The sequence below is a fragment of the Dromaius novaehollandiae genome, chromosome W (assembly GCF_036370855.1).
Source record: "Dromaius novaehollandiae isolate bDroNov1 chromosome W, bDroNov1.hap1, whole genome shotgun sequence".
Taxonomy (NCBI): Eukaryota; Metazoa; Chordata; class Aves; order Casuariiformes; family Dromaiidae; genus Dromaius; species Dromaius novaehollandiae.
In genome coordinates, this window is record NC_088130.1 from 53,306,854 (window position 1) to 53,329,391 (window position 22,538).

Sequence of the window (22,538 nt, forward strand, 5' to 3'; positions counted from 1 at the left end):
AAGCAAAAGTTGAAAATGCTGTCTCTGGTGCTGTGGGTGAATCCATATATATGAAACACATGAATTCTGTTTTGCCTTTACAAGCTGCCTCTATTTTTGTATCTAACAGCTGCCTTTCACTGTGTATTGAACTGTGTTCCTCCTGATGAAGAGAAATAACACCAACAAATTTGTCATAAAAAACAGTAATTAAGAGCTAATAAGTAATGAATCAGGTTGTGTCAACACATAAATGTTTCTTCTGTCTTCTCTGCAAAAGGTGGTAGGTTTGAAGATAAAAAACTTCCACAACAACCGAAGAGAGAGAGCAGGGTCTGATGCTGCCATGTGCAATCTTGGGGGACGAAGGAGAAGGACACGAAGCCAGAAGAACCACACCAAAGACAGCCAGAAAGGTACGGCCTTTCCCAGCAGGTCGGCAAGCCTCAAACCCAGGGCTCAGCCGGGGTTCAGGGAACATGACTTAAAACACACATGGATCAGCACAGGAGGCTTCAAGCCGTGGCTGCAGTATGCTTCAGAGCAGCGAAGAAATAAGGCAAGGAACAAGCTGTAGGACTCTGCTGGTTTTGTCTGTGTGTAACACCAACTAAGGTAAGTGTAACTGACACAAAAAACGTGCGTTGTACCTATCCTGCTGGTTTCTTTTTCTTCTCACTTGACAGCTACCTGTTAAATTGTAAATCCACCCTGGAGGTGAGACTCTGGAAACAGAGTTAGTAAGCAGTGCAGAGCCAGAGGCAACAGCACCAGGATTAGGACTTCTGGGGTCCATGGTCCCAAGCCTGGGAGGAAAAAGCAGAGCGCCTGTGCCCAGAGAACATGTTGGGAAAAAAAAGTGGTATCCGCTACAAAAAAAACCCAAAAGAACAAAGAAAATTGGGAGCACATAGCTGTAGTTTACAAACCCCAAACTCCATTTCCTGCTGAGCGTACGGAGGAGGGAGCGTCACCAGGTGTAGCAGCTTTGCTGCTCCGTGAGAAGGCAGCCGTCACAGCAGCTCTGCAGCTTTGCTCGTTGTCTCCTTGTGTCCTGCTCCCTGTCCGGGTTTACCCTCTGCTTACTGCCTGCCACCACCTCCCTTTCACAGGAGCACCCACCCCAGTGAAGAGACCAAGCTGGTAAGTCTGACCTGCTTCTAAAAAGTCTGTACCAACAGAAAGTGCAGTCCCCTCCAAATTACTTTGGTTCTCTGAAAGATCAGGATTTAGCTACTCCTATTAGACACTGCATAGACAATGGTGCTTTTCCAAAACACCATGGATCGTTAGGTAGAACTGTATATTAAAGCTGATGACAAAACACTCAGCTGGGAAGACGTGACAATGGGACAGACTGCCCTGGGATGGTTTAGCTGAATTCACACTCTCACCATCTTTAGGATACGTGATAACCCTTTCCTGTCAGACAAAGCACTTCTTGCATACGCAAAATAACATTCACAACACAAAGAAGGCACAGCAGTAGAAAAACTTGTCACAGAAGGAGACTATTCGTTATCAACAGCTATTTTGTACAGAAAAGCCTCAGGTGCCTTAGAAATAGAACCAAATACCTACAGAGGCTTATCTGTAGATAGAGGCCACTTTCACAGTAGCATCAGAGCTCTTACAAAGTTAGGAGAGTCTAAGCTTTGGCACAGAGAATAATTAGTTATATATATGGGCTTCCTACACAATACAGCAAAGAGAAGACTGGCATGACCAGTATATCTTGCCATTCAGATACAACAGTTCTGCATGGCAGGAACACAGAACGGGCGCTGTGCTTTGGAAACGGGACTACCAGGAGACTTTAGTGGTCATGCAGTTTCAGCAGAAGATTTTAACGAAACATTTTGGAAGGGACAATGTTAAGAAACAACATTGGCAGCAGCCATTTCCGTAAGTCTTGTTCCTGTTTCAGAAAAGAGGAAACTCTTTGTAGAATTGCACTCATACTGCTGATGTTCCTACCGCTGCCTTTGCAGAGTAAGCGAATGATGGCCTCTAACCCACAGCACTGCACTGCTCTAAGAGTGCACATCAGACACTTTTCTTTAGGAAATGTATATAGTTAAAGCAGCAATAGGAATGTATGTCTTAATTTTACAGTGTCTCAGCACTGACAGATTGAATACATGACAGCATAAAAATTTCATTCATCTTCCAGGTCCACTGAATATCTGTGAGTTCCCATTGCTACCAGAAGTCTTAAATTAAAAAGAAAGATTTGAATTAAATTAGATTCTCCCTCAGACATACTTTTTCCACGTCTGTCACACAGAAGTTCTTGAAGGTTTAATTTAATATTCCAAAGTGAAACAGTGGAAGCGAAATATCTTTTGATCAGATAAATAAATCCTCTGAAAAATAAAATAGAGAATACTACCCTGAACCAACTTAATTTCCCTGAACAGTGCCCCTGTTATTTATCACATCACCAAATAAGATCTTTGTTTCATTCAGACCTAGTGACTAAACCTCTAAGAAACATGAGGTCTATAAATTAAAGCAATCTTAGGAACATATACGAATATTTATTTAACATGTTTCAATTATGCATTAAAACATTTTTATTGATTTTATGCAAATCCAGATAGGTAGAAATTGTTATAATTTAGGACCAAAGTGAGGTATAGTCTGAGATGTGGGAAAGGAAGCATACAAAAATATTCAAAGTGAACAAGTTTCTTCTTTTCTTGCTTGGTTATACTTACACTCAACGTTATTGATTTCAAAGGAAATCGTTCCCAATTTAAATGTCATTAGTGAGGAGAGAAAGGGACCTGCTGAGCTGAGATATAATTAGCAACTTATTTCCTTCTTCCTCTTCCTGTGGGGGCAAAAATTCTCACAAATGTCAGTGCTAGTGCAAACTGCAAACAGGAGCTTTGGGAACATGCACTCACATTCTTTTAGTTTATAAGTTCTTGAGTTATCAGTATGAAAGTAAGGTACGCTGTTAGGAGGCAAGTCATAACAATATGTGCTGTGAACTTTCATTTCTTGCGGTGAACTTTTATTTCTTGTAGCAGTAGAAATGTCTCCAAATGCAAACATTTCCGTAAATCTTTAAATCCATTCAGAACCCACTTTTCTCCATCTCTTCTCCACTTTAACTCATGCATGTCCCAGCCAGAAGGTACTTCTCTACTTTAAAAGGAACTTTGAAAAGCATCAAGGATATTACCTTTCTACTGATGCCACTTCTTGTCTTAGTTGTATAACTTTCGCAATAAAAGCATACCATACAAGAGCTTCTTTTAAAATATGCATAACAGAGACAGAAATAGATCCATACCTAACTGCAGCTTCTATTATTAATTCTGTCTACCACAATCTCCACATACTTTCGTAGACTTCATTCTGAATCCTTATCTGAGCACCCTCCGCTGTAATCTCTTTATTCTAGTAAATTTATGTGGATCAGGATTGCAATTCATATTTAAAATCCCACTGACAATTAGACAGATGTTACAAACCTCTCCCTCATCTGTATGCATACAAGCATGCACATAGTCAGTTTTCATACTGTAGCTAAGTATTTTAATAGGAAACCTAGAATAATACGCAGGCAAAAGCTGTTCTATAGTTAATACGGTTTTAATTTGTTTGCCTGAAATGAAAATGCTAGTTCAGCCAGGAGTTAGATGTAATCATTGCTGTTACAGTTTGCAATAAAACTTATAAGTTATAGTGACACATCTGAGATTAAAGCCAAATTTTAATCTGTTCATGGTACATAACATGGTTTATCATGCCATCATCAAAAACCTTCTTTTCAGTTGCCTATGACTTTGTCAAACTGTACTATTTCAGTGGAAGTTTCTCAAACTGTGTATAGCTTAAAAAAATCTAAATCTTAAATCTTAAAAAAAATCTAAAATGGGCCAATTATTTCTAGTAATGAGACTAAAAGAAAATACGTTCTTTATTCATATGAAAAAATTATACACATCTTTGCAAGATTTGGAAGCCCTATGCTTTAGAGCAAGAACTTAACAATTAGCAAAAGAAAGGCATGTGTCCTGCCCTGCCAACATTATCATATTCCTTATCACATATAAATGTATGCACTTATGTGCAAATGCATAACACATTCTAAGAAAATTTGCCTTATTTTATGTAGCTGCATAGGCTACATATTATTACATCCTATTCTGAGGATTTTCTTTCTATTTTCTTTTCCGTAGTCTGTTTTGCTCCCTATAAATAAAGCAGCAAAATGTATTTCTCTTTACTCCTTTTTCTAGCCTATTTTAATCATTTTGATGTGAATTTCTTGAGAACACAGCACATTTTAAAATCTCTTTTCTCAAGAGGGTTTCTTTTTTTTTCAGATGTGATCTTTTCTCACATGTTCATATTGGCGGCATTTTCTCTCTGACTCAGGCTCTCACACCTGTCTTTCCATTTCCCCTTCCAACGTGCATGTGTCTATCTCTCTGTCACCTTTGACAGTATCCAGCCATCTTCCGCTCCTCATTCTCCCCCAGGTTATCCACCGCCTTTTCATAGTCTCTTTTCATCAAGCCCTTCTCTACACCAATTCCGGCTCTGACTATAGTGAGGTAACTCCTGCACACCCTTTCTGAGAATTGCTTACATCTTTCTAGGATGATATATGGCCTGAGTTAGATTTTCAATTCATGTAGCTGTTGGAAGGCATGAAGGCACACATGGGATGGTGAGCGAGCATTAATCCTACAATGTCCCAAAGCATCCCAGTAAAGGCAGTGACGTCCACGGTTTCTCCTGATGTCACTAAGCCTTTCAATCTGTAGATTACTCAATGAAATGTGACAACAGTATTCATTTAGTTGTGAGACATAGGCCAAAGCTATATTAGGGCAAGATTTGCATAATCATATTGCTTTAAAATTGACTTAACAGCACTTCTCATTGTTCAAATCCACAGATGTCTACTGCAATGCAACTATAGGTCATTTTGCCCCATACCATAAATGACATCTTAAACATGCTTTCAGATATCTAAACATGAGTATTAGCACTCATACAGTACAGTTCCTAAGGTTCATAAACTCATGATTAGATTACATTGTTTCATCAATGCAATACACATCTTTGAAAGATAATCTAGACCTCATTCTCCGTTATCTCTAACTGTAAAAAAACCCACCATCTGAGAAGGAGAACACAGGAGAGCAGAAACTGCTTATAAACAATGTTGCACCACAGCAGTTTGAGAGAAGTTGTAAGGCCAAAATATATTTATTTTGGGATCCGAATACACAGACTTCACCAATGAAAAAAATAATATTTTTACCGATGAAGTATATCCTAGATGTCAGGGGCTTGTATACCCTTCACAATTCAGTGGCTCCAGAATCTCACGCAGATGGTATACTGGGGCTGCAACTGTCATTTTACCCAAAAGACCACAGCAAAGCAAGAACCTCACAACTATTAAAAAATGGATTTAGAGCAAGATTGCATTGAAAAATACATGAAGCTATGTCAATTGATATCAGATGTGTTTCACTTCACAAAAGGAACTCGTTAGGTGACTCCAGAGACGGAAGATAGAACGCTCATTAAGGGATCTTTTGGCACCTATGTTTCTAATCAGTGAAGTTTCCTAGGCATCTGTATTCCTGCTCTGGAGCCTGCCCAGGACTGCCCACGTCCAACCAGTCTTACAGAACTATTCACAGACGTACAAAAAGATTAAAAGATCTTGACACAAAACTTTTGACCCCTCTGTGGTGAAATGGCAAATGAGAAGCAACTTGGACAATGCAGAGGTTTTAAGAAACTTTCAGGCGCTGGGTTCCTTAAAAAGCTCCAGTTCTGTTTTTAGGCCAGAAGAACAGCCTAATCATGGTGCTGAACAAGCTGCACAGTCTCACAACGAAGCATACTAATAATCTGCAAGTTAGATGTTCCTTTACACCGAGAACTTCAGCAGGAATGCATTCTCAAAGCAGGTCCCCCAGATCAGCCCCACAAAAACTACTGCAGGAAAGGGAACCACTGCCACAAGACATTTAGCTGTGTTTTGGGACAGAAGGGCTGCATAGATACCTAAAGCTTCAAGACTCTGGCTAGGAGACAGGCACATAAATTCCCTAAGAGGTGTTTCTCCTGACATAAGCCTGACAGCTTTTTCTACTGACCACCTTTGGACATACCCTCTTTATTTGCTGACTTTATAAAGCCTGCTTGATAGGTTTTATAGTGGGCTTGGCAGCCTACTAGTCTTACTGGCAGCCTAGATACCTAAATCAGGATTGCATTAGGCAGCTAGTATGTACAGTGAACTAGCTATAGGGCCAGTATGTGCAGTGAGACAGGTAAAATAGCAAATAAATAAATTTCATTTCACAGAAATTTTGAGAATGGTACAAAAGGCACAAGTATAAGTTTTTTCTGACACAAACACTATCCTGCATTCTTACTAGTATACTAGTACTTGCTCAGTATATTCATCCATCTTTACTTTCCACAGAAAATAAAAGTCTTAGATTTTATTCTTAAAAATGAATGTTTCCACCATGTAGTTTCTCAAGTCATCTCTGCTGTATCATCTGCCATTTTACTGCTGTAACTGTGAAATATCTGGTTATGAAATACGGAAAGCTGAAAGTTCAATAACCCAACTTCCCATCATAAACATAAACATATGTTTATATCAGGAACATAAATATTGCATATTACATGTTGGAAAATCCTGAAACAAATCTTGGATAAAGTAGAATCCCTCAGAGGTTTAACTAATGGATACTCCACTGATCATTTATTCTTCTCTCACAATGCTATTCAGCATGTGAGATGGTCAGTGTTAATGAAAATAATACTCACAAAGGAAATACTAAGTATCTGAAGCCTCTGTAAATAAATATATATCACATATAAACATAAACAGGGTTTTTAGATAGATAGATAGATGGCCAGAGAAATAGACAGAGTTAAGTTCTTCAAGTATAAGTAAAACCAATATTGTTACTTCAGTTTTATGCAGATGACTGCAGCTATATGGAATAAGACACCAAAACAAATCAAAGTAATTCAAACTATAAATGGGACTATTTCAAAATGAAATTTGGCCAAACAGGTTAAATATTTGCCTCAGTTACTCCAATAATCTCTAACTGAAATCAGTGTAATGATAAAGGCAAAATATGACCATATATAGGAATTATACTGTACTTTCTCACTAGTTTGGCTCATGTCTTCTCAATTTACATAGTCTTGAGGTTGAGAAGAAAAGGCTAAATGCAGAAACCTCTTCTATATTTGTGTTCAGTCAAAATACCAATCAATCAGCTGCAAAATGGGAATGTTTATGTGATAATCTGCTGGAACTTATCAAGGACAACAATACAAAACCCTGCAGTTCTGATCAATTGACTTCAAAGCAGAAATAATCCAAGTAGGAAAGTCCCAGCATCACCCTGGGCCAATCATCATTCACCTGACAATTCAAAAATTTTTCTCTAAATAACATTATCTAGTTAATCACAAGCATATTGAAATTATTAGACATTGAAATCACCCTGAAGTTTGAGAGCTGTAACAGATTCTCACTTGGTAACAGTTAATATCGCAATCAATGTTACTGTAATTCTAGAACGGTGTAGAGCAATGTAACAAGGAACTTCAAAATACTAGGGACAGATCAGCTTGACTATTTTATGTACTTGATCCTTAATAGATGTCAATCACATACAGTTTATAATTTATTAATTTTATTTAGTAATATTAGAATAAGATGTGGCATCGATCATCCTCAGCCATCAAAATTAAATGGAACAAAACATGGCAATATATCTCTGAAGAAATAATGCTACCATAATATGTAGCATACCTGGCTTCAGTTTCCTGCAAAAGTCATTCACTATCACTAAAAATAAATGGGAAACAACTCATAGAGAAAATACATAAGTAAACAGGTATTTTCTTTTAGATTGAAGTATATTAATTGTAGATGAAAGTACTGCAATAAATATCAGCTTATTTTGTCTCTATTGTTTAGCACACAATTTAATAAAGATGCATTTCCATATAGGACCAAACTGAGGTGAATGAAATTGCTACCTCTTTGCACCGATGTAACTCAGAGCTGCATCTGGACCAATGTCTTTTTTTCTTTTTACCACTCCCTTCCGATTTCTCTTCTATAGCCCTTCATGCAACAGCAACAATAACAAAAAGGAAACAGCGAACCTTTTCCTGTTACAAGAACCTAACACATACGGTCACACATTAGCACTCCCAAGAGCAATGGTGCAGAACTGCTGCCACGCTCCTGGCCACTGTGGCAACCTACCGGGAAATTAAGGGGCATAACTGATTTGCACGTACATTTTAAAAATGCACACAGATTGTAATCAGAGAAAAAAAAAGTTCTAATTATGAAGCGTTACAAATGTATTCAGAGCTATAAAAACTCTGCGCAAGAACAATGGACAGAATGGTAGAAAGAGAGCTGACACCACTTGTCTAAAATCAACGTGCATGCACGCATTCGAGATGGTCTGGAGCGGCTGCATATGCTGCTCGTTTGTGCACATTTGGTTCTATATAAAATCTGCAGCGGGAAAGAAATATTCTCTGCTTAGCTCCTCACTAGGACAAAATCCTTTATGCTCAACCTCAAGAACTCAGAGCCCTCTGGAAAGCAAAAAGGGCCAACAAGAAAGCACTGTGATCCATCTTCAGCTTGTTTTTTCCAAATTTCACAGCCACTGAACTCAGGGAATTCCCCATTTGCCGGACAGGCTTTTGGTATCTCACTGAAGTACTTAATTACTCAGTTTACCTGATTGAGTACCACAGAAGGGTACCACAGGGGCACCATGCTATCCGTCAGCAGTCATGACTTGTCCTGACATCAGCGGAAACCGGTGGTTCGGATGCGCGCACTGCCGTGGCAGGGTGCCAGCCTCCGGCCTGCCGATGGGAGCTGCGCCGGCTGCGGGAGAGCGCGAGTTACCGGGGCGCTGAGCTACTCAAGTCTGGGCTCCCCGGCCCGCCGGGAGCAGCTCTGTGCCATGGCCTGAAACCTCCCTGATCAAAGACGGTCATTTCGGGCAGCCTCCAGTGCTATATCTACGCAGCTGTGAAAGAGCAGCCTTCGGGGAGGTTACGCGCACGAGGCTTTCGCTCTCCCTTCACCTCCCTGCTGCACAGGGCACGGCCTGCGTGGTGCCGGTGGCCCGTTCGCCCGGCTGTGCCCCACGGCACTGACCCGCCAGGCTCGCTCGGCCCGTGTGGGTCCTGCCCGCTCGAGGCATGCTGCACCCACCCTAAGCCCACAGGGCTGGTGACCTGCGCAGCTGGCAAATCTGGTTTTGAAGGCTCGCCTGTAACGAAAAGCATCGCTGTACTTGAGGAGTCTGGCTCACGCGAGTGAAACTCCACCAGCTGGTTTACAACAGGAAGAGGGAAAATACTTTCATCTGCCACATAAATCATTACAGAAGAAAGAGAAAAACAATGCAGGAAAACCTCAAACGACATCACAGAGGGCAAAAAGTTGAGGAAATACTAATTATATTACCGGACAAACACATTAAAAGGATGTTGTAATGACCCCCAAAACAAGTACCAAACACCCTGGAAGTTCAGAACGACAATCAGTAGCACCATGCACCTAATAAAACGTGTTGTTATTGGTGGAAGTATCAGAAGGTTTTCTATATTGAACAGTACAGAGTTAAAAAATAGTCACTGGAGGGGTGTTTCTGAAGGTCCAGAGGGAGTATTTTTGAAAGAGTAACTATCCTGTAAACAGAGGAATGGTAAACTGTGTGAAGCAGTATCTATTTTATTTGCTTCACAGTTCTACTTAAGACATTTTCTACGATTCATAAGAATTTAAACCTTTAATTGGTTCAAAGCTAAGATGTGTTGCTATACTGTGCAGCATCAACAGTAAAAGATCCAAAATACTATTTACTTCTAAACATCTCTGTTGAGTCTGACTTAGGTACAATAGAAATTTAAAAAAAAATCCCAGTTAAAACAGATTTTTAAACCTAACTCAGCAAACAGCTCAGACTGCAGCTGCAATTATTTCAACAGTGATTTTTTTTCCTATCCACCCACATATTAAGACACTAGAAACAGAATAACGAACATCAATGAACATGTGATCTCTCTGATTAAAAGTCTGAGCACCCTTTATTATTCTGGCGAAACTTCCCAAGAACTGAAATAAGCATTTCAGGATATAAATATATATATATATATGAATGAAGAGAACTGAGAAATACCTGATCTACACTCTGTATTTTTAACTAGCTCAGTAGTTACTGAATACCGACTATTTCATGCTTCTCTGCTTTAACGATATGAACATAACAGATGCTAGTTTTTGCCATAATAAATCACCATGCGAAGCACCTCTGGAAAACAAAAGGCCAGAAAAAAGAAAATGGAAAATGACAAGTTGAGAAGGGATGCAAAGAAAAGCTCTAAGGAGCCCACGCTGACCAGTGGCATGGCTGGAAATGGAAAGAGCATGACCAGGATTGCTGTGAAACCATCTCTAACATCTGCTGGTAGAACAGCTCATCATCTCCCAAGGGGGGCTGCAGAGGCAATGTCTTCCAGGGCTCGGACCTTCCCTGTGCCAGTGATGCTGTGGGAACATCCACGCTGCACACAGACAGGAAAGTGCTCTGTCAAGCTCACCCGAGCACCAAAAGTGAAAAAAAAGAGACCACCGTGGCCTCTGGGCTCGTGCCTTTGCTGGTGGGGTTGCACCACATTCAAACCTGAGAGTCTCAGACCACACAGCTAAGAACACCTGCTAGTTATGTGGGAAACTTCTCAAGTCTCCATCACGTCCGGCATCTCTGCCCCATTTTTCCCCCTTTCAATACAAGCCATTCCCAAAGAACACAATTTTTATCCCACTTTGTCGGCTTCCACGAAACTCTTCCTTACCTGCCATCTAAAATGCAAACACAGATAACGTGTAATTTCACTTTGCTATGTGTTCACACTTACACATTAAACTATTCTATTAGATGTCAATGAAGATATGTATTGCATTTATATTTAGCTTTGCTCTATTTAAACTTCTTTAACAAGGTGAATATAATTATACATCAGATCCTCAGTGCTGTAAGTTGGCATAATTTTACTGAATTCAGTGATAATTTGTCAATTTAAACCACCTGAAAATATAGATAATGTTGCCTCACATAATGTACAACAGAGAAATAACCTGGGATAAACTACAGATGGAAATGTGCTGTAAGCAACTAGAGTAATAGCGAAATGCTTATTAATATCAGCAATTTATGATGATTTGCTCAGAACTGATGGCAAACACTTCTACAGTGTGACTGTTACACACTCTAAAACACACCTGGGAGCATGCTTTAGAAATTGCAACGCCAGACAAGACACGCCACCTTTCACAGAGGCCTTATGCGACACTTCAAAGACTTGACCCACTGTGCTCCTGGCTCATGACGCCAGATTAATAAGGGAGGGGAGAAAGGAGTTGGTAGCTTGGGTAGGAGCTTTTCTTGACCCTAGATGACGATGAGCTTATGTCCTCCGGAAGAATAATCAATAGCCTTTGTAATTTTTATCCTGACTCATGTAACTGCAACTCCCGCTCCCCTCATAGACAGCGATGCCTACTCCTTATTAGCACACCAGGAGGCCAGGGCCTTCCGTGCATCCACGCCTGCCTTGAAGCCAGGCAGTGCTAGATGTAAAAAGTATTTACACTCCGTATCTCGGTGTGTTTGTTGTCCTTGACAAAGGTCAGTTTTTAGCTGAACTACAGGATCAAGATGTGTTTCTTCATGCCTAAATAAATGGTAGCACTTCTACAAAGTAGTATTTTTTAACATCTATTTATTGATGTTTAAACACAGAAACAATATAGTAACCAATCATTAACATCAAGAGGGACAATCTAAATCAAATAAACACATAGCAGTAAAACATAAATTCAAGTACAGAAAGAGCCTAGAGTCTCCTTCCTCCTGTCTATTCCCTGAAGTGTGGTTCAGAGGGAAAATGTATTTCTTCTAATTCATTATACATTATACATAGCTAAACCCAATAAATATAGGAATTTGATACAATTTGTCACTTTGAATAGGAGTAACAGGAAACAAGAAAAAATGTAATAGCCAAAAAATGGAATTTATAAGGTCTTTTCAGATCGATATTACCTAGCAAAATACTTTAATAAGAAGAACTCAACCAGTGGCAGCTAATCCCATGCAATTTTACTTCAGTAATAAAGGTAGCACTAGTTAACCAAGACTGAAGTTTGATGTAAAAATTCCCATCAATAGCTAAATTTGGCACAGGGAACATTGAGAAAGCAGGACAACATGTCAAATGTTATGCTGCTTTTGTGTAATACAGATACCTGTAGCAATATGAAGCATGTGCAAATAGGTCTGCTGACGGCAGGAGAACTTGTATCTTTGGTAGGCTGATTACTGCAACTCTTCATTTTGTACTCTGGAGACCAATACTAGCTAATTTAAAACTCCTCTTGGCCTGAGTTAACAGAAACAGCATATGCCCAAGGAGATTCTTTCAGAGGTTATGTTCCTCCTGTTGCCACCTAAATATATCCAAATTCACTCTTCTCACCATCCACTGATAAAACATAAGTCCTTTTTTGACATATAACCCCCCCAAATCCTACTACTGAAACTTTATTCCAAGCCTAATAAGCCTTCTTCTGTGACGGTTAAAAGTCTTTATAGCAAAATAATTTTCTTACTCTACCTTCTTAAAAGAAAAGAATTAATAAGCTCAATTTTCAGTAGTGACCTCATTACAGCTATGGTGATGTACAAAATGTAATATACCTAGATGTAAAATTCATAAAAACTTGTTAAACCATTAGACAACCTTAATTTATTTAATTCCCCATCCATAAGGGAAGGCTGTTGATAGTGTCCACAAGTACTGCATTAATTTGGTAATTAAATGTATATGTTTCAGAAGTTTTTAACTTACAACTTGGAGGTTGTATTTTTTGGTCTGAAATACTGTAAAACACACTTCTTTTATGTTATTTCCACTGTCTTGTACAAATATATATTGATATGATCAGATTTCACGTGTTTTTAATATGGGCAAAGCTAATATGACCCTTTTAGGCACATTCACAGGGTAGTCTTTTTTAAGAAATTATCATTCTACTTCAACTGATGGTTGTATCTACAAAAAGCTCTGAAACCATTTGGGGACTTAGTTTAAGATTTAATACTGATTCCGAGTGAGTGACAGGTAAAAAGTTTTTCATGTGGCCTAGCAAATTATGTTCTTAAAAAAGGACTCTGTGACAACCTGGTTTTCAGATGCTAAGGCTGAAAAAGACACAGAAAGAAGAGCACGGTTTTGACAATTGGCCTTCTATCTCTGCCCTCTGCAATGACAGCGACTTGATAAGAATGCATGAAAGAGAGCTTTTTTCCTTAGATAAATTGCAGGTCTCCTGCCATCGACAAAAGTACTCAAAATGGGGATACATCTTCAAAGGTGGCAGTATTAAAATAGAACTCTGGTCTTCCCAACTCCCCCAGTGTGAAAAATCATCTGCATTTCCATTCACTATGAGTACAGTCACGGCCAAATAAAAAATTCAGTAATGCTGCTGTAGACCCGAGTGAGCCCCATCACATTAGTGGAATTAGTCTGGATTTACACAGCTGTAATTGACCCTCAGTAAGTACTTTTATGACAATAAAAGGCTTCCTGTTTTTAACACCTTTATCAACTCTGGCTCCTAAACTGCCAGAAATGCATACTAATTATTCTCCTATCTTACTGTATGTATGATTATGACTGGGTGAGAACTCCCCATAAAAGATGAATTTTTCAACATTAAAAAGGTGAGAAGAATGAAGGAGAATGAGCAGAACTATGAAAAAATAAAATAAAATATCCTATCATTTGCAGAAAAGTTAATGACCTGGAATACCATGTCTACCCTTTAGGCTATTTTTTCTACTTGAGAACAAATGCTGTCTGTCATATAGGTATTGTCTGTCAGTAAGGTACTAACCTTATTAGGTAGAAACAAGCCAGCTGAATAGTGAAAAATTATCCTGGCTTCTAGCTTTGCTCGTAAAATATGAAAAATTCTTATCTATAACCATAAGATAAAATAGTCATTTAAAGTAACATTTATGAAGCCAAGATTCCAAGACAGCATTCGGTAACCTACAAGATGAAATGTGGAATGCTATACAGGAGCTGAAAGGAACTTATTCTTTAATTATATACTTTTTTTTTTTTTTTTTTGCAAAGGTATATTGCCATTTTTTGCACTCTCTTTTCGCAAAGTTTGTTTCATTAGACATCAGACAGGAGACATGCTGGTGTTCCTTTTAGCTCTGATCAGTGCCTCAAGTCTAGAAGGAGAAGTCCAGAGGGCTTGCTAGTTTCTTTGAGCTTCCTTTCTGCCCTCAATTCTTCACTCAAGACAAGCTCCCACTGAGCACAAGACAAGTCTCTCTTGGACAAACTTTGTCAAAGAGACTCAGCTCAGTAAAAACCACCGGGATAAGCCACAATCTTCTACAACAGCCAGGATAAGCCTGAACCTCCTAAAGGATTCACACCAGTATTCTGCCTTCAACTGAATTATGGAAACACACTCATCCTCCAACATTCAACCAATATTTTTTACTCCCTCTTGCCTAATCTGAGCACGCACAAGACCATGACTTACTCCCACTGGATTGCATAATGCCCAAAGCATTTATAAAGTTGTTTAGCCCTTGTGGTAGGGAAACACAGCGTCTGATGTAAAGCTCCCTGGAGTTAATGGGTCTTTCCAGGAGATGCCTGACTCACAAAAGCTACAATTGTTCCCAGTCCTTATGCAAGGCTCTTTCCTACTTTTCCTCCCATACAAATAGGCTGGATGCAATCTGGCATTTAGGCTGCGTGAGCATACCGAATGCTGCGAAGGGAAGGCATGGTATTTTTATATCTTCCCTCTTCTTTCAATGAGGTTTTTACCTACTGCTGCACTGGATAGTAGAAGCTTATCTTTATGAGTCAATTTTACCCTGATAAAATGAGCTCCTTTTCCTGAGCTGAGGCCAATTCACTGCAACATGCTGTAAAAATCTTCAACCTCCTGTAGCAAGGAGAACATTAATTCTTAAGAGCTATACGCTTGACTGTGATTTATTTAATGCCAAGACAGAATTATATATTGGACTCTTTTCTAGATTTACTCAAATTTCATCTCTTTCTTAGTTTTAATTGTAACTAAACTGAGCTCTCCCAGCAGTTTAAAATTTACTTTCCCTCTAGCTGCTGAAGCTTATTGAAGTAGGTATTTTGATTCTGAGTGATTAGACTCTGACTCAGATGAGAATTCATATGCTGCACAGTAAGTAACTCATGGAAAAAAATGCCAACAGGTATCTTCAGTTCTTCATTTATGAGCACTGAAAAATATGGGATATTATTAGATTCCAACAGGAAAAATCAGAAATGGCATTATTCCCCATACAGACAAAAGTGATCTAAATGAATTTTGTCACAGTGAACTCAGCTTTTAAATTTATTTATCACATTAACACTTTAACAATGACAGCCTACAGGTCTATTTTTAGGTACTTAATATGTTAAAATATGTGATGAAAGCAGAGAAAGAAGAAGTTACTGTAAACGTTATCTGTAAAGACATTCAAGCACTTCTCCGAACTCAGTGCTGGTGAAACATCCAAACAACAGTGCATACATTCATACAACAAAAAAACCTGCATAAAGAACCTGTTGTTTTTCAACTGCGCTAAGCAGCGCACAGTAATACTGAGACCGGTATGTGGTGTGGGAGTTCAGCACTTCTGAAAACTAGGCACATAAGCCTAAAAACACATTGCACCGACAGAAAAGTAGACGTTCACAATTTGAATATATTGTTCTTAGTATCAGTATAGTAACTAGCTGAAAGGAGATAGCCCTTCACTTCACCAGACTAGCAAGCGATCTCTGCAAGACGATAATCTCCCTAAATCTCCTCACTGATGGGGATTCAGTTAATTTCAGACACCACTGATTCTCTAACAGCAAGGCAAGAAGGATCTGTCAGAAACAAGACCATCTAAAAAGGCAAGCTCAATGAGACCGTGAGTAGAACAGAGTTATTTTGCTTTCACAAACCCTTAATGTTGCGTTTAATTGCTTTTCTACTATAGTGTTTTATTAGGAGTCTTCTTAGGATGAATATTTTGTTAAGTTACACCTACTGCATTTCTCATAGTATCTGTCAAAGGAATTATTATCCATCAGAATGTACTGGTAGGTTTCAGGTACTAAGTACAGTCAATATTAGAAGGTACTCTTAAATTGGAATAGGTATGTCATCAGGAATTCATAGGGCAGGAAATGCTTGCTTTAAAGAGAGATTTTAAAACTGAAGTGTAATTAATATCTGACACAAAACTGTTCTTTATAAGTATCCAAGGCTGTGTTCAACATTACTTCATCTACAGATTCTTTAATGAAGTAACAAAAATAACAATGCATATCAGATCAGGGCCTGTGCAGACCATAGCTAAACCTAGGCTGATCTCCCATACTGCAGATTTATCCTCCAGAAACAGGTGTAGTCCTACCAAAAATGCTAAGTCGTATTTGATAGGAAAGTTAAAATTGAAAGAGGACATACAATTTTCCAGGTATTTTGGAATAGCATTAAACAGAGAGTTAAGTACGAGATTGTGCCTCTAGGTTTCATCCCTATCTTACTGTAGCAGAGGTATTTTTGGAACCTAACTACATACTTAATATCCAAAACACTAAGTTGACCATAGTGAGCAACCGTCAGCAGTAGAGGACAACCTATACTTGCACCAGCACAAGAATTTCAGCCCCTCCTAAGCACTCTATTTACAGACCTGTATAAAACAGATTCCAGCTACACTAAAATCATTCAGAGGAAGGGGTTCCAGAAAAATCAGTTTCTCATCTTCTTAAGCCATACTTTCATGGACACTTTCATCTCATATTAGTCACCACTGCTTCAAAGAAGAGCAGCCCCAATTTTTCTTCCCAACCTTCGCATAGCTCCCTTTGTAAAGCCAGTAAAAACATTTATTTGGCCATGCAGTGAAATGGACAAATGAACTAGGTTAAAACTAACCTATCCAAAAAAGGCTGGTCTTAAACTGGATCACTTTGAAAAAGAAAGGAAGAATCAAATTGTTCAGAAAAATGTTTCCATTTGGATATATTAAGATGGAAACATTTTTATGTTTTGGTTTAAAAATGTCTTTCAATTCTTTCCTTTTTTGCTACAGTACATTTAAACTGAATGTAATTTTTAAGACAAAAACACACATCAATTAGCCTGAAACCATTTTCTTCACTGGTTTTCTGTATTTAAGACTTTCAGTATTATCAGAATGAGACCAGAATTTCAAAATCATTCGTTAAATGGAATGCTCACATAGGCAGAGTTTCATTAAACTCACGTTATTACCAGTAGGGGATGGGCCTCAAAATTCAAAGAGCCTCTGGGGGGGAAGTTATTTGAATCCATTTATTATCAAGCAGCTCAAACACACGATGGACATGATGCACCTGCACTTCTAATACGTGGTTTCTGTCTCTAGCAGTAGGTAGCCACAAGCAATTTTAGCTACCCTTTCAGGGCCACAGCTCCCCAACTGTGAAGTATTTCCCTGCTACACCGAGGTGGGAATTAATCCATCCATTTATAGGAGAATCTCCAGTACCACAGTAATAAGCACTATGGATAACCCCTTGAATAGAAAACAAAAGCCAAACGTTCAAAATCAAAACAATGGAAGTTAACACTTTGCTATTATTTTAAGCAAAAATAAAGAGGAAGGAAAATCTTTACTCATTTTCTTAAATCATTTCAGACCAAAATTCAGCTTCCCACACATTTACAGAATTGCCATTATTATCATCATTCTGCTCATGCAGGGAATGCAGAACATCAGACTCCACTGTGCAAATGGGAGACATAAATTTTGCCGACAAAATTAATCTGTGTGTTTAGTTCTTACAGGTCTTATCTAGTTTCTTTAAAATATGCTGCAGTATAAGATACGTTCACATGCACAGCCTTTATTGTCACTGTCCCTCACTGCCAATGGGAGTTAAGTACATATTTGAATAAAGAGATATATCAGAACTGATATGATGTCCTTGTTTAGCTTCAGAAAAGAATAGGGGAGAAAAACACTAAAAATGAAACATCTTTTTCTCAGGGCAACCACTTTTTTTTTCAGGGCACTACTTTTATGTAAATCATGTCAAATGATATATAAAGTGAAAACAACTTCAGGGCATCATGCATTTTTATTAGAAAGATGACAGATCAGCAATTCTGTTCAGTCTGTGGGGTTTCTGGAGAAGCAGTGTTTCATACAGGCACAGATAATAGGACAAAGGAGACGAGAGAGTCTTGAAAAAAAACCTCAACATGTTCACACTTTAATATCCTCTTTAGTTCCTGCAGTAAAAAGCATAAAGAATTCGGCCATTTCTGATATTCTGCCAGAAGTAGTTAAAGTAGAGTAAATCTTGCACAGTCACAGCATCTGAATGAACACCTTACTTTATGAGAAATACCTCTCACCTTACCTATCACTTTCTGACAACGAAATTTAAATAATTAAACTGATAGACAATCTGCCTCATATTTAGTGCCCATATTATGCACAAAGATGTGCTTCACTAACAAATTCTTAAATACAACCTTCCCAAACCAGGAAGCTTCTCCACACTGTCAAACAACTGAAATAATTTAGAAGTGTGAACACAATTTGGTTTAGAAAAAATAAAGTACTGTCTGAACTGGGGCCAAAATGATTAATTGAACTGCATAGGTAAAGGATTATTTATGATAATTCATGCAATACAAATACGTTTGTACTTACAGAGATTCTTCCCTTTGTACAGAGATTCTTCCCTTCTAACTTCTCAAGAAAAATCCTGCAAATGCAGGATCTGCTTTAAGCATATTTATGCCTACCCAACGATCATTTACACATTTATTATTTAATGCAATATAATAGCTTGATACCACCTAAGGGTCAAATGTTGGAGCAGGTCTACATAATGAACAAAAAAGATAATAGTTCTCAGTTGGTTTCACTGGAAGCTCTGTACTTGAACAAAAGCTAAGTCATGCCCTCAAGGTTTGGTTCAGGACTTTACTTTGGGAATACAAATTAACTCCTCAGAAGCTATGATAAATGTGCTCCGGATCAGGCCTATCTGCTTGGCTTGACCTGAAATGTGGTTATGCACCACCTCAACATCTGAATAGTGCTAATGTACAAAGGGGCAGTGCAGTCAATCCAAGCAACAGGGAAAATCTGATAAAGTCAGAGAAGTTGGCCCCCAGAAGAAAAATCTCACACAAATAAACTTAACGGTTAAAAAAACAAACAAAAAATCTTAGGTCATCATTATAACCAAAATTGTACTGGTACACTGACTTCCATGGGTTTACACTGATTTACTGAGAATCTGGCTCCGAGTTTTTAAATTAAAACCCCTGAGAAATGGACTTAACATGCACCACCGGCAACTACAGTATGCACAGGAAACCCCCCAGCTGTGTTCAGGTTGCTTTATGCAAGGGTAAAGCAAAGAATTTTCCTTCTCAAACATAAAACATGACTGTCTTCTTTGCGGTGTTTCTGGTTGTGTACCTAGCCAGAGCAGACACAACAAAGCTGTACTACACAGTAACATGTGAGTGTCATAAAGGAACATCTAAAGGAAGCAAAGACAAAACCTAGTTCCAAGCCTCACTAAGGAGTGCTAAAGTACTGAGCACATCCCGTAATCTTCCTTACACACCATTCCCACTCTTACAGATTTAAACCTGTTTCTCACTCTGAAGACTGAGCACATGCCCTTTGCCCATTACTTGAAAACCTGTGTTCGTGGTTGAAAAATATAAAGTCATCAGACTGAATATGTGAAGTAACAGAACAAGGCATACAAGCTGATACTCAGTCCAGGACCTTCATTGCGTACCATAAGTTAATAAAGGTTTTGCCAAATAGGGACAATTCCTGAGTGCAATAGTCAAAGCCAGGATCACCATGCGAAAAGTCAATTGCCACAGCAATGTCCACAGGAAAAAAATCATGGCCAAGTACAAGATCTTTGGATAGCCCTCCTAAATGGATATCACAGACAAGTCACCATGGCCAAACGTTGTAGAGCCTGCGCTGGAGTCCTGTCCAAAGGTTACACTTACTACAATATACCAATGTTCAACCAGCATCTTTCTCTAAGAAGAAAGCTTTAACTCACCCTTGACATGAGAAACAGAAGCTTGGCCCTTAATGGTTAAGGCTTAAGGTTTTTCCTTTTATGTATGAAGAGAGCTTACTACCATAAACTAGCCACTCAGTACACCACTGCATACTAAGAATATTGTAGAACATCTCTCTAAATCGAAAAAACAAACAAGCAGAGCACATGAAACCCTTATTTCAAAGTATTCTTTCTGAACATCCCTAAAACGTCAAATGGAAGGTGAAATTTGAGTATGCACTATAATAACCCACTTCCATCAACTTCTCTAAGCATAACTTTTGTATCTCAATTCAGTTTGAATTTGCAAGATCCTGTGACTACTTTCAAGCCAACAGCTTCCTAAGCTAACGATGACTTTAGTAAAAATTCTAGGCTGTAGGATGCAAGGCCATCTTCTGCCTCTCCTTGTAGAAGTGACAATATTTTGCTTCGATGTTGCAAACTAGTTTGTTTTGCATCAGTTATGCCCTCAGGCTATTTACTTTATTCAGCTTGGAAAATGGAAACAATAGACAGGTTTCACTTCCTGCTTTCTGGCTGCAATGTTTGGATTACAAAACAGTGCAAAGTAACTTTCAAATTCAATTTGTTTTAACTAAATTATAAGAAATAGTATTTCTGTAAGCTAATTTCAACTGCATCAAGTTTTCCAAAACTGTCATTTAAGACAAGACCAAACTAAAACATATGCTAAAACCCTAAATTAAAGAGTATACTTTAAGCAACCTGTAAATACGTTTGATTCTGAGCTACTGGGTGACCTGTTCTGCTCCACTGAAAATGACAGGAGTTCGTCTTTCCTTCAACAGGACGCGATAGGCTAGGAAAGTGGGAGAGCGTTTTTCTGGGCAGCCTAGGAGCCTGCGGCCCCTGCAGAAGGCTGATCCTGCGGGCAGCCCCTGAAGCAGGCACGGAGCCGAACGGACGGCTAGAGGAGCGCTGCCTGCCTCGCAAGGGTCACCTGCGAAGCTCAGAGTCCAGAGTACAGTACTTCAAACTGACGTGCCCTGGGAAACAAACACAACCGCCACACGTATCAGATGAACTGTTTGAAAAAAAAAAGTAAAAAATAAAACCAGGATGTCTCTCCAAGCCTGATAAGCATATCAAGTGAAAGCCAACTAGAAGGCAGAGAAACAAAAAAGATGTGTGTTCCACTAATATGAGCTGTTAAATATGTTTTCTTTTGAAAACAGACAAACAAAACAAACGATGACATGTAATTAAAAATGTACAAATGCTCAACCCAATTTCTAAACAAAAACTGGGATCTAGTTAGAAATAATACCTAAATTAACATTCAATTAAAACAACATACACTTTTATGTTGTAAGCTAGACTGACATTTTACTTATTATCTGAGTAGTTTAATTTGGTCAACTGCAGACAGCCTTGCATTTGCCATGGAACTAAATATGGCTCTCAAATGCCAGTGAATGAGATGCTGATGTGATATTTGGCCTATTTGTTATTAAAACCATAACTTTCTCAGTTTTTTAAGATGAATTAACTTCTTATTTCATATTTGTTGTGTTGCCTTTGTTGTGTTTCTGCTAAGTTCACATATGGCACAATGTCTACGTACACACATAAATTAAAAAACAGAAACAGCAAAGTGCCACAGAGGAGAACGCAGAGGAACGAGCCTGTGACAACCAGGATCACCTTTCTGATCACCTCGCTCAACACCTTCTCCTCAGTTTACATCTGGCTGAATGCAGATGATTTATTGATCCGCCTTTCAAGAGGAAGGGGAAAAAAGCTTGACGCTGTGGTGTATCAATCAATGTGCCTCACAGAAGCAGGAAATGAAGGGAGTCATTATGGCAAGAAAGTACCTTTTGGAGCCTCCAATGTAGGTGAAGGTAAAGGTGGAGTCTGAGTACCTGAAATCTGAAACACAAAGGGCTGCGTTACTGTAACTCCGCACCCGCTCCTCGCTCTAGCTGCGGGAGCTGAGGTCTCCCGGACCAGGCTCCCGCCGCCGGTGAGGGGGGGCTAGCGTGAATCAGAGGAAATGCAGCAGCTCTCCCCCCCAGCCCCTCGCAACAAGTGCTCCGGCGCCATGGCAACGGCAGGGATTTCCATTGTCAGTGAAGGCAACAGGCAGCAACGAGCCGGGCTGCTGCTACGGCAGATGAGCCGCTGCACAGGGCCGTCCCCGGCAGGGCAGGGGCCGAAGCGCCGCCGTTGTGCGCGGGCCGGGGCCGCCCGCTCGGGCGCAGCACGTCCTCCGCGGGGCGCAGCGCCCGCGCCCGCCGGGCAGCGGC

The 22,538-nt window shown here is 39.3% G+C and overlaps 1 protein-coding gene across 2 annotated transcripts in view; it reads right to left on the bottom strand.

Annotated features, from left to right (window-relative positions):
• LOC112983999 (protein mono-ADP-ribosyltransferase PARP8) overlaps positions 1-22,538 on the bottom strand; it is a 117,487-nt gene that overhangs the window by 93,266 nt on the left and 1,683 nt on the right. For both annotated transcript variants that reach the window (XM_064500955.1, XM_026101489.2), the window contains one exon: positions 22,107-22,161. In XM_064500955.1, the coding sequence (XP_064357025.1) occupies positions 22,107-22,161 (55 nt within the window). The remainder of the gene's footprint in view (positions 1-22,106; positions 22,162-22,538) is intronic.